The following is a 20,071-nucleotide window of genomic DNA, read 5'->3' as shown; positions in this document are numbered from 1 at the left end:
TTAAAGCAGAGAGATGCATTATATTACAGTTCATCATTTGGGGCAAATATGACAAAAAATGAGGTAACTACAAAACACTTCTGATTCAGATGAAATGGGTGTGAGAGAGGTGGTTCAGGTCTCACTCCCTCACTCAGAATTAAACTATTAAAAGAGGATGAAGATGAAGCAAGAAGGTAGGAGAATGAGTGAAACAGACCCTACCCTTGCCATCTGAGAGCACAGGCAACTATTTCATTGGTGCTGCCACAAGGGCTTCTGTGTTTATCTAATGGCACACTTGTGGGCAGTCACATTTAGATATGAAACAAGTTGTAGTCATGCATGCACTTCATCCATACCTGGGAATAACGACCTGGAAAACTACTTAAAAGTATCTAATTAATAAAAGTAAGATTAGTAAATCAGTTGCTTCTGTCTTGTGCATCTTGATCATCTTTTATACTATGAAGTGATAAAGAAAACAATACAATACTTTAAGTGAAAGCAGTCAGCCTTCTATTCACCCAAATAAGATAGCATGCACACTGGGATTTGACTGTATGGTGAGTCAGGCAGCTAAGAATTACAAAATCTTTTCTAAACTAAGATATGATTTTGGCTTGAAAATATGTTTCATTCTAAATATGAACAGTTCTCCTGATATGGATTTGCTGCATTCTACTACCCTGAGATTCCAACTGTCAATGAGTATACAGACTTCAAAACTTAAGTAAATAAAGTACTAACAAGTGTAAGAAGTGAAGACCCTGGAGTCTTAACATACACCTAAGATACACCGCAACTGCTACAAGTATCAGCATGAGGGATCTGCAATTTGAGCGTCTCCTCACAATTTACATGAGTCAGCATCCTACTTTCATTTGGGACAGAGTTCATTTCTTCTCAGTAGCTGGTACAGGGCTGTGTTTTGGATTTGGTATGAGATTGACATAGAAAACACACTGTGTTGCTGGGCAGTGTTTAGCCTAAGCCAAGGACTTTCCAGCTCCCCTTGCTCTGCCAGCAAACAGGTGCACATGAAGCTGGGAGGGAGCACAGCCACAACAGCTGACCTGAAGTGGCCAAAGGAATATTCCATACCAGAAAACATCACAAACACTATAGAAACTGGGAGGAGCCAATCACTGCTGGAGGATGGGCTGGGCATCAGGCAGCAGGTGGGAAGCAACTGTGTTGTGCATCACTTGTCTCTCTTTGATTTTAGTCTTCTCTATCTTTCTCCTTTCCGTTAGAATTATTGTTGTTATTAAAATTCAACAGTTTAATTATTAAGCTGTTATTATCTTAATCCATGAGTTTTACCTTTCTTTTTTCAGATTTCTCCCCCCATCCCACTAGGACTTGGGGGCAGTGGGGAATGAGTAGCTGTGCAGTATTTAGTCGGCAGCTGGGGTTAAACTATGACAGCCAGTATAAAAGTTTGAGGGGTTGTGTAAAAATAGGCAGTTAAAAAAACCTAAAATTTAGAAGTAAATATCTGTTTTTCAGACTATTTTCATTTTAAATTTGTTTTTGGGTTCTGCATTTTCTGAATTTCAACTGACCTATTGGAAATAAGACCTTAAAATTAGAAGAGATTCATTCATGGGGAAAAAATAGAGTAATTTAAATTCAGCTACAGGAGAATTGTTAGCTGACAGTTTTAAATATACATTTAGATATGTATTCTTATTTTCAAGTTATTTAAAGAATCTCTGTGTATATATAGATATAGACACATATTGTGAATGTGCATGTGTGTGTTTGTGTGTCTATACATAAAAGGGTGGGAACAGCATGATTATATTCTACAGCTAGATCTAAACTAAGCAACAGCATCCGGATACAGAACAATACCTTAAAATAAAACTATATGATCTCAGGAAATTCCATACTAAAATTATCTCTCCTTTAATTCCACTGTATTAGCACTGAGTGGGAATCAAGACAGCAGCTGGTGCTAGAAATCAGATGCATTGATCCATATACAATTCTATTTTTTAAAAAAATTCAAACATGCTTTAGACTCTCTCAGCATAGGGTATTTATATAGTGTTCCTACTAACCTTAGTTTCTGCATACATGTTACTGGAGCAGTAGGAATAAACTGGATAGCAGTTCCCATCTCTTCATTGCTGCTTTGCTTTATTCCTTTCACATTCTCCTTCAGTTACTTTCTATGTATAACTCAGCACCAACCAACATGATTTAAACACCAAGCAAATGTTCAATACTGCAGAAACCTGAGCTTGATCTGAGGACAAAAGTTTCATACACTTCAAAAAAACCCTCAGCAATTTCACCAAAGATACAATGGAAAACACAAAATGCAACTGAAAAGAGTTGCTCTAGTTAAATGTGCAAGTGCACACTTACTTAACTCCTTCTCAATCAGCCTGCCCATTTAAATGACATAACTTCGGAAAACTGGTATTTGTGAATATACCTTGAAACTGTGGTATTGCCATGTATTCCTGCCAGTCTCTGTCTTGTAGCTACAGCACAAGACCAGACAGTGTGACCCAGCTGCTTAAACTTTGAGCAGTCAAGGCACAATAATCACAGATGTTTTTCAAAGAATTACTGCCTCCTTTAAGGCATTTTCTGCTCTAGGGCTACTTTTTCATAGGACATTGCAAAGTGAAAAGAAAACAGGCCCTCACAGCTGGGTTAACAGTACCACTGTGATCTAAGTTATTGATCAACAAATGTCCTAGACTATCACCAAAAAAAAATAAAAATCCCCACATCCACTCTTTCTATTCCCAACTGTTTATTCATGCCCTCCCACAAATTCTGGTCTCCTGGGCAGACACAGGCACAGGTGAAGCCAAGAAGTAAACCAGACTTAAAAAAAACCCAAAAAGCAAAAAACAACAACAAAAAAAAACCCAAAAAAAAAAAAAAAAAAAACCACAAACAGTTCAACTCCTTAACCCTCACACCTTCCCCCCAGGCAAGCTGTAACTCGGTTCATGTTCCCAACTCATCTCCCCACACACTCCCACTGGCACTCAGCAAGGGATAGTGCAGGTGACAAACAAGCAAGCAGGCAATGGGAATACAATTTGGGCTATCAGCACCATACTATGTGGGTTCTGCTGGTTAACTTAGTCTGTAACTTCTCCAGTTTTTCCCCTTGAAGACCTTGTTTCCACCTGTTTATTCAAAGGTTTTGACAGACTTGAACCTGAAGCTTGATTTCCCACTGAGGAGCTGTCCTAATGTCTGTTTCTTGTCCACATTAATATAGTGCAGCCTCCCCACTGAAGATTTGCAGCGCATTAAACTGACAGGAAAGTATGATATGGAGAGATGAGAAGAGAAAGAAAAAAATAGAGGGTGCCTCAGGGGCATACTTTTAAAGTCTCCAGCAAAATTTAGCCAACAAACAAGCATCAGAGCTTATGAATTTCCAGTAGACTTTGGCAGATTGCACTGCTAAAACACAAAAAGATTTAAGGAACAATCCGTGTATATTCCCTGCAGCTGCTGAACAAGACCTGCTGTGCAGATACAGCTTCGGTCTGCAGCAGGTTACTTCATAGTGACAGCAGTGAGAAGAATGAGCTTCAGTGTAAAGAAACACAAAGCAAAAAAAGCTCAAGTCTATCCTACAGAATAAAATGGGAAAAATAAAGAACACAGGGAAGAGAGCTGGAGTCTGCAGCTGAAACCTGGATCTCAGAGAAGAGAGTGGGAGAAATAGGAAAAGAAAGCTGTGATCTGAAGTTAGTGAGGGATATGGGCGTGAGACACACTCCATGAGGGACACAGGTTGGCACTAATTTGCTATGCAGAGAAGAAGTGGAAATGGAATCAAAGAGCTGTCACAGCCTGCTGTAACCTCATTGCCATTCATTCACATGAGAAAGGGCAATTAAAATTGTGATAATGGGTACAAAGAGGAATATTTGGGTATATTAATAATAAATGGGTACAAAGATCCGAATATTTACCAGTTTGATGAAGAAGAGAAGCAAGGTGTAGAGAAAACACTGAGAAACTAGAGATAGATTCAAAACACAGGTGAAAGAAGCCTAAAGGACAGAAACCTGCTGCTCCCTCAGCTATGTTAATATTTACAAAAAACAGCCTTGAATGAGCAAAAACCACCCAGAAGTCTTAAGATATACAGGCTTTATCTCTTTAGCTGGATCAGTTTATGTATCAATTCAGACTCCTCAAATAAGGTTCAGCATGTAATTCAAAGGCTGAAGTAAGGGGGGTAAGTGGAAGCACTTAGGCTGGTGCTGCTTCCCTGTTCCCCATATCCAGCCCAATTCTGTAGAGGAGTGTAGGCTGTCCTCTGGACTTGGACAGTACAGCTTCAGGCATTTCTGTTTGTCTTTTCAAAGTCTCTAAACATCAAGTAACTCCAGTGAGTATCAGAAGCACATCAGAAAAAAAGTAAGTTTTTAACACTAGTATTGTCCAACTTCTAAATGCTTTATTTTTACTGAAGTAGCAAGCTATAGAGTATATATTCATACATTTCACAAATTTGTGATTGCAATGCCTGTCAGCACTACCAGATTTATCTTGGCTCTAGTCTAACACATTATTTATGTAGAGTGACAGCAAGACATTGATAATAAATCCTCATATCATAGCAAGAGGAAAGATTCCCAGAGACCAAACTTGTGTCACTGAAAGTCCAAGTACAAAGAAGAAGACAAATAATATTTATACGTCCTTCAGGTATTTTAGTTATTTCTACAGAAATAATTTTGGACAACTACCTTCACTCAACATAAATAACCCACCATTAGATACTCTTGCAAATTGTCAGTGCAAGTTTAGCTGCTCATGAACTACATGGAATGTGTTGCAAAAATTAACCTGCTTACAATTACATCATTAACCAAATCACTTTCTTGCTGCACAGAACACAACCACAGTACTTCTAATCACAAAGAAACCTGAGTTGGAGCTTCACAGTTGTTCCTGAGCCATGTTCTGCAGAAAGCATAGCTGACTAGTTAAATTAGAAATCAGTCCAGTATTACCACCCCTCCACTTCAATATTGCTGAATCTTATATGTATTTAAGGAGAAAAAAGAAAAACCCTAAGCCAGCAAAATTACTTTGGATTATAAGAACCTTATTACCAACAAAGATTAAATTAAAAAGATAATTTTATTAGAATAATCTGTTCACATTGGTAGTCATGGTTTATGAGGATGTGTTCGTGAAGTACTGCAGACAGGTACACAACTACTCTTAATTTTGCTACACAGTAAAGCAAGATCAGCCACTAGAAGTTATTTACCTGAAGTACTCCTAAGTAAATGGTGATATAGTTGCTGTAAATCCAGCATAAATCCATGCTGCTACCAAAAGGAGTACTTGCCTCCCCGCTACAAGCTTTCCAACACAAGCAGAGGGAGAAGAAAGAGCTAGGAGAACAGGGACAGGCTTCTGGCTGGAGCACCCCTTCTGTCAAATTAGGTACAGTCTTATTTACCACAACTCATATGCAACACAGTTACTTGTTACTCACAGTTACTACCTTCTTCAGCTACTAGGGCTGGACCCAGACATGTATGATCAATTCCAATTTCTATCAGTTTTGCTTATAGAGCATAATTATAGTAGAAAATTAATGTCTTTCAGACAACTCAAAAACACTGCAAACTCAATAAGAAAAAATAATTAAATAAAACTATTTGTCCTTCCAAGGTACAGCTCTGTCAGAGTTGGCAGGAAATACAGTGACCTTAAAGAAGGTGGTAGAAACTTCTCCAACTGTTGTGATCCTCACTGACCAGAGTCAGAGAGGTTGTGGGGTTTTCTTCTCTGTCTTCTTTCAATCTCCTAGAAAACTTTGAAACCATTGCTGCAGCCCAGCTAAAGCACTTACATACCTGAGTATGAAGATGCTGGTTGCAAACTAATTCTGATTTTATGAAAGCAGATGGGGAAATTGGTAAGCAGTGGATGAGAGTAGTTCTGCATGAAATTCAGTTACTTTAAGGATTACCAAAAGAATTAATTCCATTTTTCTTTCATTTAATAATTCCATTTTTCTTTTAAGATTGTTACTGAGGTACCAGTGCAAGTTTTGTTAGATAAGCAATTAATTTCACATCTTAATAAGACTTCACATTGACTTTTAATTCTTTAACTAACTCAAAGTGAAAAGGAAATTCCCATTCTAATTAAACTAATTAGCTAATGAACTCAACCCACTCTAGCTCAGAATCAGCTTTTTTTAATAGCTTCCTCATTAGGTGGTTTGAAGGTAAAAAAAAAAGATATATACAGTGATGACAAAAATAAGTCTTTACAAGAATACATGTTAAGCTGCTAAGTTAGCAACTTTATGATAATACATGTACCAAGGTTTTTGAAGAAGAACAAAATCAAAGCTAAATACAATTGTATTGTTTTCACAATTGTAATAAAATATGCGTAACAATACCAGAAATCAACAGGTTGGCACAAATATGAAAAAATATTTAGAATTTTAAAATGTCATTATCCAGAAGAGATTCAATTTTATTCAATATATCAGTTGTTAGATAATATCTCTATTATAACAAAAAGGATTTAAACAAATATTCCTTAATGGGACCTTTGGCAAGATGCATAAATTCCTCAAATACAGCAGAACAAGGTACTTTTCTAGTGAGGCAGAAGAAAAAAATGTGCCAATATCACAAAGCAGAAGGAACCACCAATGCAAGGTTAAAAAAAAAAAAAAAAAAAAAACACCCAACCAAACAAAAAAAAACCCCAGAAGTGCTAACCCTACATGACTTAGTCTTTTTCAGAAGACTACAGATGTTTCTAAGGGGGTAACACTCAACGTCTGCTAAAGCTCACATTATATAATCTTTATCTGAAGGGCTTCTCTTAATTCCCTTATCTTCTCCCTCTTCTTAGAAGATGAGAATAGAGAATTAAGGAAATTTGTGACCCAATCCACCACCTTCCTCTAAATACCCTTGCAACTGTTCCTGTACCTTTCTATGCAGTAGGGCATCAAGAGAAAGAAAAGATCTCCTGGATTTCCCCTGTACTCAGCACTGTACTACTGTTCATCAAATGGCATTTGGAAGATGGAACTTCCTGCAAATAAATCCATAAGGATTTCAGGCACCATAAACACCTCAAAAGAGCTATAGATTTTAATTCTGACCTGGAGGGAAAATATTTCCCCAAGCTGGCAAAGCCACATGCAGACAGCAACTAAAGAGATACCACACATGTAATACAGGTCTGAAGATGAAAATAAAATCAGTCTCTTAACCAAGAGGGTGAGAGAAATCTGACGATGCACCCAGTCACTCTGACTGGCCAAAATATAAGAACTAATTAAATTTGTATTTGATTGAAATAATTAAATTACACATTATGTTTCTTCTCTAGTTTGGTCTTCAAAAATTTAAGGACATATATCCCAGATCCTGAAATTAAATGCCTTTTTTTTCCCTCAAGTGTTGAAAATAGCTTTGTGCCTGTGTAACGCACAAGGTTCAAATTGCAAATGTTAATAATAATAATAATCAAAACTAACTGTAGAATAAATCTTTACACATATTGCAAGCCAACAAAATCAAAGAAACCCTACTGCCCCCAAACCAGCACAATCCTGGTATGATATAGCTCAGAATCTACTAACTGCTGATAGCATCTTCAGTATGAAAACAGACTACACTCATGGACAAGACATCCTTAAAGAGATACTGAAGAGGCAGAGGCATGTCTTCTGATATCCCCAATCCAACAACTGTGCATGTTCGGTGAGTAGGAGGGGAAAGAACTGCAGAAAATCATTAAGTCCAAATACTCTCCTTAAACAGAACAGCACATACTGCTCACATGACAAAGGACACTTGCCTTGGCAAACCATTAGTTTGCCCCAGTGGGGTATTTCCTATATTCTTATGCTTAAGGCTAGGGTTGACATTTACCTAAAATTTTGCAAGCATGGGCAGGTTTTAAAATTTGCTTGGTCATATGCACCTAATTAGTGCACATAACCAAGCCCTCACAATTCTTGCCTGACAGTAACATCTTATTGTTAGCAGGTATAAACAGCCTTTGCAAGACTGCTGACATATTTCACAGATCACACTGAGACCACATCTCATTTTTAAAGAAAAAACATTAAGGACATTAAATATATAGCTCATGGTTTATAACTCAAAAGATAGCTAGTTCCATTAAATCTTTCACTGTGCACATGTGGCAGGCAGAAAAACACATTAAAAGCATAATGAACACAAAAGTTTAAATAATCATACATCATCTTGAAACAGGCCCCTAAGAACAGCTTTTATGTGAATTTAGAGGAAGTAGTAATAACTATGAAATGCCTTCCCCCATCCTGTTCTTCAGTAAAAATACGGGTAGTTCTTTAAAGGAGGCTTTTTAATCATACTCATGTCTGACATGTTACAAAACACTGGCATATCAAGGCACACTTTTAAAACACATACACAAGTAGAATTATTGGGAAAGAGAACAAAACGTAATTGTTTCCCTATACACATCTGTTGTGTTTCACATGTGGAATCTTGTGTGTGCTCCTGGCTCTCCCCTCTCCTTGTTCTGCTGTCTTGAAGAGCATTAAGAAGGTATGAATTCAGGTGATCAAAGGTAAAGAACAGTTTTCTTTCAAAAAGCAGGTTACATAAGTGAAAGATCTTTAGCCTGAAAAAGAACAGTGGAGAGGGGAACTCAACAAAACCACAATGGGCATGGACAGAACTGCTCCCTGCTTTGTCCAGAGGAGGCTCTGGAAGTATCATATTCAATCAGCAGGTGTCAGAACCAATCCTTTTGCTTGTCTTGAGCCTTTGTTTGGTTGTTTTTAAATCTACTATTATGTATAGTAAACAGAACATCCACTTAAAGGCATATTTGTTGATATAGAAAAGCATTGATGTGAAAAGCTTCTGTGGGCTCAATGTGTACCTGGAGAAAAGTCAACTGAAAGCTATCAAACAAAATGAAATAACACACACACCATCATTTACGGCAAGGAAGTTCATAAGCTGCTGCCAACAGCCTGTCAGCATGTACTGACACTTTCCATTTCTTTGCTCAGAAGGAGGTTGTCAAGCAGATCCTGTTATTTGGCAAGGCCTTGGATGGTAAGGGCATAAATAAAAAGAAAAGAAGGCCAGCCAGAAAAACTAAGAGGTACTGGAAGACCAGAAGAGTGCCTTTACGTGCATGTTGCCATGGTTGCCCTTTCACAAACATGATGAGTCTGGGGATCCTGCAAATACCTGCTGCTGGCTGTTCTAACTGAAGTCCCCAGCTGGCCAAGGAGTGAGCAGCAGGTACACGCTGACACCAGACACTTCTCCTGAATGTGGACTGTGGGATGCAAAGGTGAAGCAACAAAGTGGAATAGAAATGTCCCAAGCCATTTCCATGAGGTGGCTGGAGGATAAATCATCTGGATGTTGTGCAACAAGCTCCCTACGGGTGAATCAATCAGGGCAGCTCACATGATGGAGGATAAAAAAAATAAACTTTTGGGGGCAGGATTCATTGGGTACTGTCTCCTTGCAAGAATAGACATGGCCATGGCTAAAGGGCAGCCTTCACCTGGGAAGGAACTGGGGAGAAGTGTGTGGCAGAGGAAAGATGTGTCAGATCATTTCTCATCATGTACTGCGTGTGAGGTTTCCAAGATCACCCTCCAATCATCCTCTGCCACATCAGTGGGGCACAGTGGGCAAGTTCTGTGGCTTTGCAGCATGGGAGTTCCAATGAGATTGTTGAGAATGGCATATAGGGCTAATCAGGCATTTTGTCTGATCAGCTACAGATATTCTTCTACTCTTATGTGATTTCAATACTCCATATATACAGCATAAGCCAACTATCCATGGAGTAAAGCAGCAACTTACAGGCTCAAAGTAAAAACTGAGATCATCCATCTGTCACACGAGATGAGGATTTGAAAATTTCATTAATTTTCTGAAACTGCTAGCTAAGATATTCAAAGAGTTTCATTACTACAAAGAGCCTTTTTATGCTGTTAATCCAGATTAGTAGTGACTGTTCAATTTAGAGTTTGCCTAATCTTTAGTTCTACCTGATGCAATAGAACAGCCTAATTCTTCCTTCCTTTGAAGCATGCCCCTGCTCTCTGAAAATTCTTCTCTGCTCCTTCCCCTACTTCCTGTTCCAAATTCATGGTTCATTGTGCTTTTACTGCTTTACAGCCCATCCACAGACATTTCAAAAAGGCTAGACTTCAGAGCTCCTCTACAGATTTTTACTCCTTTATTTGTTTTTAGTGATTTGATTACCTGCTGGCCCAGCCACATAGAGAAAAAAAAATCATTTGTCTTAAAGATCTTCATAATTTTCATAGCAAATAATCAGAGAAAAATCAGCATCTCCTCTTGGATAAGAAAAATAAAAGCGTTTTATCACATAACACTTCTCAATTTTGCGTTGTACAGGCTGCCTTTCATCTGATTTGAGCACCACAATCTTGGAAAGCCCTATAACTGTAGGCAACCCTTTATCAACCGATTTGCCACTCTAAGGTGGTCTGATCTCAGTCTGAATCCAGCTGTTAATTTAAACTACCTCCCTCGGCACACAAACATTGAACCCTTCCCAAGAGGGGACATTCTCACGTGTCCATTGCTATTAACATGGCATTCCTGGCAGCTGAAACAAATTGCACTGAGGTAGCCAGGAGCTGCCCACCTGCTGGGCTCTGCTGAGCCACAAAAGCAGCCCAGACCACTCTAAACCATGTGTTCAAAAAAGTTCTCATGCCTCAGGGTGTGCCTGGGAACACAAGGCAGAAGGCACAAACTCAGCATCACTGATACTCCAGCAAGCGAGGAAACCCTCAGAGAATTAGATTTTGAGCCTCTTGCTTCTGTTTGGCAGTTTAGATGAAACTAAACTTTACGAAGGAGACATGCCAATACCCACTGTATTGAGCCTCATGTCAGTGGGACTTTTAGCAGCTGTTGATGTTCCCCTGAAAGCTGTGCCCAGTGGACTGCACTAGGAGATTCTTGGTATTTTTTAATGACACAACATTTTGCCCTTCTGTAACCAGCCAGAAAAACATCCAACTGAAAACTCAAAGTAATTGTCCTTCCTGGAAAAAAAATTCTCTCTATTTACCAAATCTACTGTGCAGGCCTGTTTATTTAACAAGATCATCTCATTTCCTCCAAATCACAGAATATTTCAGTGCTAAAGGAAGTAAAACTAAAAAATACCTTTGTGGCAAAGAGATACTGAATGCTTAACACGAATATTTTGACATATATAAGTCAAATATAACAAAGTAAATTGTTGTATTTGTACTGCAGCAGCACTCTGCCCATTACACAAGATGTGCTGGAGAGCAGGTGGGGTGAAGAAGTCATTCTAGGCTCTGTTTTAATTTGGAAACATCTGTCCCTAGGAAAGGGAGGAATGTCAATAACGCATCGTCTTACAAGTTTATTTTGTATTTTCCTTTCACAGTTAATTGCGCTACTGATCTAACCATAATTCTATAAAAATTATACAATTATCTCCACCAAGGCTCTTGATATAATTATTTTTACAGGCAAATTATGTTTCTGTCAAGTGCATCTGTAGTTACAAATAAGAAGACCTGGAATGTTTGAAGTTCCTTATTTCTAAGAAGAAATAGGAGTGGTGTATTCTGTGTAACAGTGAATTGAACAGTGTGCAATTAAGCAGATTCTCTCCACAGCAGCACACCAAACAAAGAATTATCCTTTCTGGAGTGCAAAATACAAGCACTGTCTTTGACTTCCAGTGAAACCTACTATTATGGTATCCCCATAATCTCCAACTCACAGCAGTCCCAAAGCTGTCACATAGTGTGCAACAACTCACAGTTGTTAGTCAAGAAGAATGAGTGCTAAATTCTCAGGGCTCCAAAGAGCCCTTTCTATTTTAAAAGAAAATAGATTATTTACAAAATTTAAGAAACAAACAAACAAACTCCAAACCAAACAAAACCACTGAAAATACACCAAAAAAAAATACACCAAAACCCTCTCAGAATTATTTCCAGCACTTGAAGCAAAAAAAGCCTTTTTTTTTTTTTCTTTCTTAGGGAACAAAGAAAACCAAAGAGACTTTTCCTTAAGTAAACTGGAGAGTTTACCCACCAGCTCAAACTTTCTCCCTCTCTGAAACAAATACACCCATGAAACAAACTAACTAGAACTCCAAACATTTTGTTGTCTACACAAACACGATTAAGTCAAGAGCAGATAAGGTGTACAACTTCACTTGGCCAGCTTCTCTCTTGGCTGTAAATATTGTAACTGATGCCACAAGTACATTCTGGACAGCTGGAGCAGCTCACTACAAATACATTTGGCCAGCTGAATTTGACAGTTGAAGCAAGTTGAAGGACAACCACAGTAGCTTTGCTTCTTCTAAACAATCTCAAATAGAATATAATACTTCAGTTGGAAGACACCTACACCAATCATCTAGTCCAGCTGCCTGACCACTTCAGGACTGACCACAAGCTAGAGCATGTTGGTACAGGCATTGTCCAAATACCTCCAAAATACTGACAGGCTCAAGAAGATTGTTCCTGTGTTTGATCATCCTCTCAGTAAAGAAATGCTTCCTAATGTCCAGTCTAAACTTCCGCTGGTGCAGTTTTAACCCCTCCCATGCATCTAACCAGTGCACCTGAGGGAGAAAGGATCAGCATCTCTCTCAACTTCCTCTCCCCAGAAAGCTGAGAGAGCAGTGGGGTCACCCCTCAGACTCCTTCTCTCCAAGCTAGATGGATAGAGTCCATCTTCAGCTGCTCTTCATAGGATATTCTTTTCAGCCCTGTCACCAACTCTGTTGCTCTTCTCTGACTGCATCCAAAGACCTTCACATGCTTCTTGAATTCTTGGGCTCAGAACTGCACACAGAATTCAAGGTGAGGCCACAACAATGCTTAGTACAGCAAGAGACCAGGGTATCTACTGTTTCTAAAAATCTTTAGAAATAGTAGAAGTTTCCACACATGCTTGTGGGGTGTTGGGGGAGTTACTCTGTGTCATCATTGACTCTGTGTCATCATTGGGGAAAAATATCAGGAAATAGCCAATATTTGCATCTGTTCTCAGAAGTTATCCCTTTGCTTAATTCCTCTCTTCTCTCTTTTTCAACAGAACAACTATTGAGTTAGGAAAGTCAAAGAATTAAACCATTTAATAGCATAAGGGACTTTGTTCTTCATCATTCCTGAAATAACTTATTTATCAGTGCTGCCACAAGAAGGCAGAAGTAACACAGGTGATGTCACACTTGACACCAGACAGAAATACAGGTATCATTTGCTCCCCAGCAGCCTTCAGGCCTCTTCTTCCAAGAACTATCAAATTCTTTACCAGAAATTTCCCTTGTCCAGTATAGAAGGTCTTGCTCACTTCAGTAAGAAACAAGATATAAAATGCCTTCAACAATTTTTAAGCTGCATTCTCAAGGTAAGCTATCAGAAAACTGTCTCTGAGGAGGTAAAGTAATTATGTGACCAGTATGAAGTAACACAGAGTTTAGGGTGACAGCAGTGTCAGGTATCTAACATCATTAACTTCCCCAAGCAATCACTTTTCATTGAAGTTAACCACAATCAAGATCTCAAAAGTTAGCTGCAGATGATGTATGGCCTTAGCAACAACATGAAGAATGATTACACACGCTCATCTACACTCAGTAAAGACTACAATCCAGTCAAAATACATCAACTGCTATTATTTATTTCCTTCTCCTTATCAGAAATTTTCCCTCATGTTTTTCCTCTCCCCTAAAGAACACCATTTCTCTTGGTTATTTTGATAAAAAGGAGCTTCTTTAACTAGAGTCTCCCTTCCACTGGCAACTGCAGTCTCTAAACACTTACAAGGAGTTATAGCTATCTTAGACAAATCAGGAAATGTCTAAAGAAAAAAAACCCAACAAAATACTATAGAGCTAAAGGGATTAATTTACGATGATTACAGTGGAAGACTAGAAGAATAAATGGCTTACAGTATGGCTGTTTCCTAATGAGAGTCTGAAATGCATCAAAGAGGGAGAGTGATACAAATATTGTCACCAAAAGAACTTCTGGAGACAGATAAACACAAGACAAACAAGTTGACAAATTCAACAATCATCCATGCTCCCATAAGTTATCAATGTTTTAAATTAAAATTCTGGTGCAATTTTTGCAGCCATTAGTGTCTTTGAGTAGATACACATATACATGAAGGGGAAATTTTTATTACATTATCACTCTGAATAAAACCAAGGTGAAATTTAAACAGTAATAAACATTTATTGTACATATGGAAAACAATCATACCTATCCTACTCACATGGCAAAATTCAGTACTTTACCAAACAAAACTCCTAAGAACTTAGTCTTAGAAATTCCAAGCAAGATTGTCGCTTGAAAGTTGCAAGCTCTTTCCTATAACTCATTCTACAAACAGCTGTAACTTTTTTTTTTTTTTTTTTTTTTTTTTTTTTTTTTTTTTTTTAACATTAAACAGGCTATTACACTTGATAGGAAACCAGTGTGACTTTAGTTGGATTCCCTTATTCCCAAGGATTATTTATTTAATGAATCACTGACCACATTCAAAAAGCAGCAGCTGAACACAAGGTTCTCAACAGACTTTCTGGATGCAGGGTATCAATGGAAGAATATTATTACCATCACCCTCAGCTACAACAGTCTGAAGTCTAAATCCTGGTTTATTTTTACTAAAATAAGTGGATACACACCCTTGAAAAACAGGCAAGACTTTGAATAGACACAACCTAAGTGAACACAGAAATAATACTTTTGATGGGATGCTTCTGTATGCCTCTAAACACTGCAGTTAAACGACCTCCACAGTTTTTTATAGCCTTCATAAATGCACGGGATTGCTGCTGAGAAACAGCTGAAGTCCCTCCCAGGCACATCAGCATCCTTACATTAGACACCCAGGAATGCACTCCAAGAACTAGAAAGTGCAGTGAGCTCTTTGAGCTGAGTACTTTACTCACACAAAAGGCTAGACCAAACTTTAATATCTATGTTTGCAGAAGCACTGCTTAGTCTGTAAAATAATTATTACTACCAATGTTCATCCTGTTGCATCTGCTACAAATAATGCTTCTAAAAAAACCCAGCATCTTTTTGTGTTCATATGTCTGAAAAGAGAGCGACTATACACATACACACAAGAAAATTTGCAGCAGACTAAACAGCAGCAGCAGGAAAAAATAACATTCTCCCTACATGCTCAATTTAGCACTGCTTAAGTCTGAGGAGTGAGGTGTGTGCTTGTTTTCAGAGCAGACAATGTAGCCTCATCTCTCACCTGAGCACAGAACACAAAGTAAGGCACTTGATAGACTTAGAGGTGACCATAAAACTGATGGGTTTGAGATTATGCCATGGAGATAACAGTGAGAGCAGGACACCTGGGAAACTGACACGCTGCTTCTCCTCACACTCCCACTAACTAACAGTATTTAAACTCTATTAGCCGTCAATGAGCAGCATTGTATGATTAGGTTAGATCTGGAATAATTTTATAATAATAAATTTAAAAAGGCATACCTCAGGCAGCATCCAAGAAAAATGCAGCTCAAGTATGTACATGTATTTACATTGCAAAAAACCCCATATTACAGAATCACAGCACAAACTGTTCTGTATTTTATTGCTATCTGTGCAGAGGCCCCAACAAAATTTTCAGTGATGTGCTTTAGAAGAGGCAAATAGATTTTCATTTGCTATTCCCATTCTACTTCAAAACTAAGAATCTTTGCATAAATATAGTTTTAAACCTTTTCAAAGGATGGGATAACTGACCACTATTGCTTTTGCATAGTCACATAATTCTAAAGACTATGCAACAGAATGATGGTGCAGCTATGGCAAACTCTGCCAGTTGTGTGGTTTTGTTCCAGGTATTGTTATCGTAACAACCTATTCCTGCTATTGTTACCTCATTGCCGTTAATGAGGTCTAGGTACGTGCTACTGCCACACCTTCATTTCAATAACCAAAGAAGTTTAATTCCTGCACAGAATGCCCACATAGTTCCTTCAGTTCATTTTTAAACTTTCAGCAAACAATAAGGAATTATTCATTTCATTTAAATAATACTCTCCCAGGTAGACAGTGTACAGTCGCCCCACATTCCCTATTAAAAACTACCTAAAGAACAAAAGCCACAGACCAAACATATTATAAGGGTTATTAAAACACTCAAAGACAGTAGAAAGAGCTAAAGTTTCAAGCCACCGGTGTGGCAAAACAGCTCACCCTCCCCTTGCCGCAGCTGCTCCGAGCATCCCTGCGGGGCGGCGGGTCCCTGCCAAAGGGCGTGAAATCCGGGCCAGGAGGGCTGATCCCCCGGGCCCGCCTGGAGCAGAGAGGCAACTGCAGCCCCAGGCTGCCTCCCGCAAGCCGCCACCCATGCGGAGAGAGGAGCCGGGGCCGCCCTCCTGCCCCGCCGGGAGGGGCTGGGGCTGCGGCTGCCCGGGGCTCAGCGCGCCGGGACAGCCCCCCGCGCTGCAGGAAATCCGCCAGCGGTGATTTACGGGCAGGGCTCATTCCCAGCCCGCTGAGCCGACAGCTCGGCTGAAAAGTATTAATCTGGGCTCTGAAAGCTTGTTAAATAACGAACCCTTAGGCTAAATAAACAAACAAATAAATAAATAAATGAAATAGTACGGGTGGGGGATAGGAGTGGAGAGGGATGAGGCAGTGGTGCACAAGCTTATCAGTGCCCACTTGCTGCAGAACATGCCCCTGCAAGAGCTGTGTATGAAGAACTACTACTATTTATACCTGTAACGCTTCCAAGTTGCTGCAAATCTCTAGACAAGTTTAATACATGAAAATTACCTGCTTAAAAAACACAATACCCCTATTTTCTGGCCAGCTTTTCTTCCTATGTTGGAGGAGCCTCAACTTCATTCACACTTTTTGAAGTGTTTTCTAAAGCTAAAGCTCTTGAAATAGGAGCAGAGAGAGAGAAATAAATATATTGTATAAAGAGCTGACCTAAAGGCCTGTATGACCTGCACTTAGGCATCAGTTTAACATGCAGCATGACATCTTGATGAGAAGTACAAACATAACATCTATGAACTCCTTTGAGGTTAACAAAGTTCAACCAGATGACTATATACTGACAGTACAAACATATTTTCCTTGAAAAAATTATTTGCAGTTTACTTATTTAATCCTTTCATAATTACTTAAGATATTCATCTCAGCATTCACAGAAACAAATATGTGCAGTACTCACTCACTCAAACAGTTCCAGCAAAAGCAACAGACTCATAGCTAAAGACTTCCAACGTGACTAAGTCTGCTTGGATCCAGAATCTTTCCCTACTTACTACTCAGCAGTAGTCAGGCACAAAAACGTTTTCCTATTATCGTAATCGCTTAACACATGCTATCCCACTCCCTGGTCTCTTGACCTTTCCTTCCTTTGGTTTGCTGACAGTTCGTCTTTTTCCAGGGAGCACTTGCACTTATACACAATGCACGACAGTGGCAGCTCCCAAAGACTTTGAGGTTTTTTCAAGAAACAGAGTAACTTTCCACACCATAGGTACGGGAACACAAGGCATCACTGAGGAGAGTACCTTCATTATCAGCTGTTCTACCTCAGCAGTCTAAGTACACAAAATATCTGCTATGCTCCAGTTTGGATTCTTTCTACCTTTCCAGCATAAGCTATTCTGAGGGTTTACAACTCAAACGCCAGTTTCACCCAGTAAATAACTGACTTACAGTCATGGGTTGGAAGGAGTTGAGGTATTTCTATCCTCCACTAAGTTTTGACTATTTTTTTTTTTTTTTTTTTTTTTATAAATAGTCCAAGTGGTAAGAGTGGCTAGCTGAATTGATTTTGTATTCCTGCTTCTAAATACTTAAGCACTTTATAGACTTTTAAGCAATATGATCACTGATGACATATCAGCACTTAGAATATTGCAATGTAAGCATTCAGCTGCAGTTAAAATATTTTAAGAGAGACTACAGTATAATCAGTAAACTTTTCCATGCAGATTACTATTTGAAAAGTATGAAAGTTTGACTTTGTAGACAATACATTTATGCTCTAGAACAATTTCCATACCTGAAATTCAGCTAAGGTATACTATCTAAACTTGACTTCCCATGTTGTTACAGTAAAATCTCCCAAACTTCTGATCAGTAAAGCAAACAGCACGAGGGGAGAGAAAAACCCAGAATATTAGTTTAAATTTTAATCCACACAACTCCCTCCCTGCCCCACACCGAAATGAATAATGAATGAGCTAGGTCATGATTGCTTTCAATAAGTATGTCAGAAATCTTCAAAACAATGAGATGAGGGTAAGACAGACATCAAAGGTCTTCCTAACAATGCCACATGCTTATACAACCACATACTATGCATCTTTTTTATGCATCAGCATACCAGGAACTGCACAACCACAAGTACCAAAGGTACTTGAGTCTTATGTTATGAAACTTAATATGAAAACACAAATTAACCGAGAATTTTAAGTATTTGTGTCTGGAAGCCGAGACTTTCAGCCCAACCTTCACCATGCGTCTGGGCACAACTAAGGTTTTCAGACCGGAGTGTCACCTTACACCTCCCGTCAACTCCGTCACGCAGCAGCAGCTCACGCAAAGCGTCAGTAACTCCAAGAGACTTTTCAACAAATGGAAAGTCTAGGGTTTTGTTGTCATCGTCCTCCCACGCCTCCTCGCCCGCTTCGTGGTCGTGCCTAGCTGCTCCCCTGAGCGTTCCTCGGCCCGCCCTCGCTCCCTGGGCGCTCCCCAGCGCAGGACCCGGCTGGAGGCGCCTGCGGGGCGCGCCCCGGCTGTCCCCTCAGCCGCAGCCCCGGGGCCGGGATCGCTCCCCGCCGGGCACTCCCCGCTCCACGGCAGGAGCGCAGCCCGTGGGCTGCCGCCGCTCATCAGGTGTTCCGCGTGTCTCTGCAAACGCAGGTGTTCCCGTGCAGCCCACCCTCCAGCAACCCCGAAAACTCCGACACTTCTAAAAAAATTCCTTCCCCACACTTTTAAGGAACCCCTCCACTTCAAAAGGCTTCTCCCACAGCTTTTCCTTGGTGGAACTCCCGAGCCGCCCGTTCGAAGGGACTCGCAGCCACATGCCCAGAGGAGCGAGCTGGCATCTACAGCGGGGGCACGGGCTTACCTTTGCCTCCCCCGCGTCGGGCTCCTCCTCGTAGTAGCCCTGGCCGGACTCGTAGGCGGCGGCAGCGGCCGGCTGCCGGGGTCCCAGGAGCACGGCGCCGGCAGCCAGGCAGCAGCTCAGGGAGAGCACCTCCAGCAAGTGCATGGTGCAGGGATGGCACAGCGGGCGCGGAGCGGGGCCGCGGGGCAGTCGGAGGAATGCAGCCGAAATTATGAGGCTCCTTCTTTTTCTCTCCCCTTGTTCTTTCGCTGTCTTCTCCCCCCTCCCTCCCCTCGCAATATCCAAGGCAGTAAAATCCGTGGGATGGAGAAGATGCGGTAGCAGCAGCTCCTATGCGCCGGCAGGGGAGTTCCCAACTTTCCCAGCCGCTTTGCAAATTCTCATCAAAGTTATCCAGAGTTTGCCAGGTAAAAAACCCACCAGGAAACCGGACATCCGAGGCTGCGCTCACTCAGGAGCAGGGGAGGTGGAAAGCGCAGAGAGGAGGAGGAGGAGGAGGAGGGAAGGAAGGGAAGGAGGGAAAGAGCCAGGGAGCAGCAGAGCGGGACCGGTCGCACCCCGGGAGATCCCTTCGCTCGGGCCGGGCCGGGCCGGTCCGGGGGCTCGGTGCCGAGGGGTCCCGCTCCGCCGCGCTGTGCGGGCGCCTGTCAGCGGCGGCGGGGCCGGGGGGTGCGCGGCGCCTGGGGCTGCGCGGCGGCGGCCGCGCATGGCGAAAGCGCCCTCTGCCTGCGCCTCTGCGCGCCGAGAGGGGCCGGCGGCCGCCTTCCTCCTCCTCCTCCGCCACCTCTGCCTCCTCCTCCAGCCGCTGCTGCTGCCGCGGCGCCGGCCGCTGGCGCCCCGGGGAGCGGTCGCCCCGCACCGCGGGCAAGGGGCCGCCCGGGGCGCGCCGCCGCTCTGCCGGGAAG

The 20,071-nt window shown here is 41.0% G+C and overlaps 1 protein-coding gene across 3 annotated transcripts in view; it reads right to left on the bottom strand.

The window, feature by feature from the left end:
- Positions 1 to 19,857, bottom strand: part of VEGFC (vascular endothelial growth factor C) — a 70,371-nt gene extending 50,514 nt beyond the window's left edge. Inside the window, exon 1 of one of the 3 annotated variants that reach the window (XM_066317569.1) lies at positions 19,167 to 19,857. In XM_066317569.1, the coding sequence (XP_066173666.1) occupies positions 19,167 to 19,310 (144 nt within the window). In that variant the 5' untranslated portion in view covers positions 19,311 to 19,857. Of the gene's footprint in view, positions 1 to 16,258; positions 16,847 to 18,541; positions 18,729 to 19,166 lie in introns of those variants that run through there. The other 2 variants (XM_066317570.1, XM_066317568.1) reach the window with 2 other exon arrangements.
- Positions 19,858 to 20,071: the final 214 nt, after the last annotated feature.

The sequence above is a fragment of the Sylvia atricapilla genome, chromosome 4, assembly GCF_009819655.1.
Source record: "Sylvia atricapilla isolate bSylAtr1 chromosome 4, bSylAtr1.pri, whole genome shotgun sequence".
Taxonomy (NCBI): domain Eukaryota; kingdom Metazoa; phylum Chordata; class Aves; order Passeriformes; family Sylviidae; genus Sylvia; species Sylvia atricapilla.
Note: the sequence above shows the minus strand (reverse complement) of the source record. Positions and strands in the feature narration are given on the sequence as shown.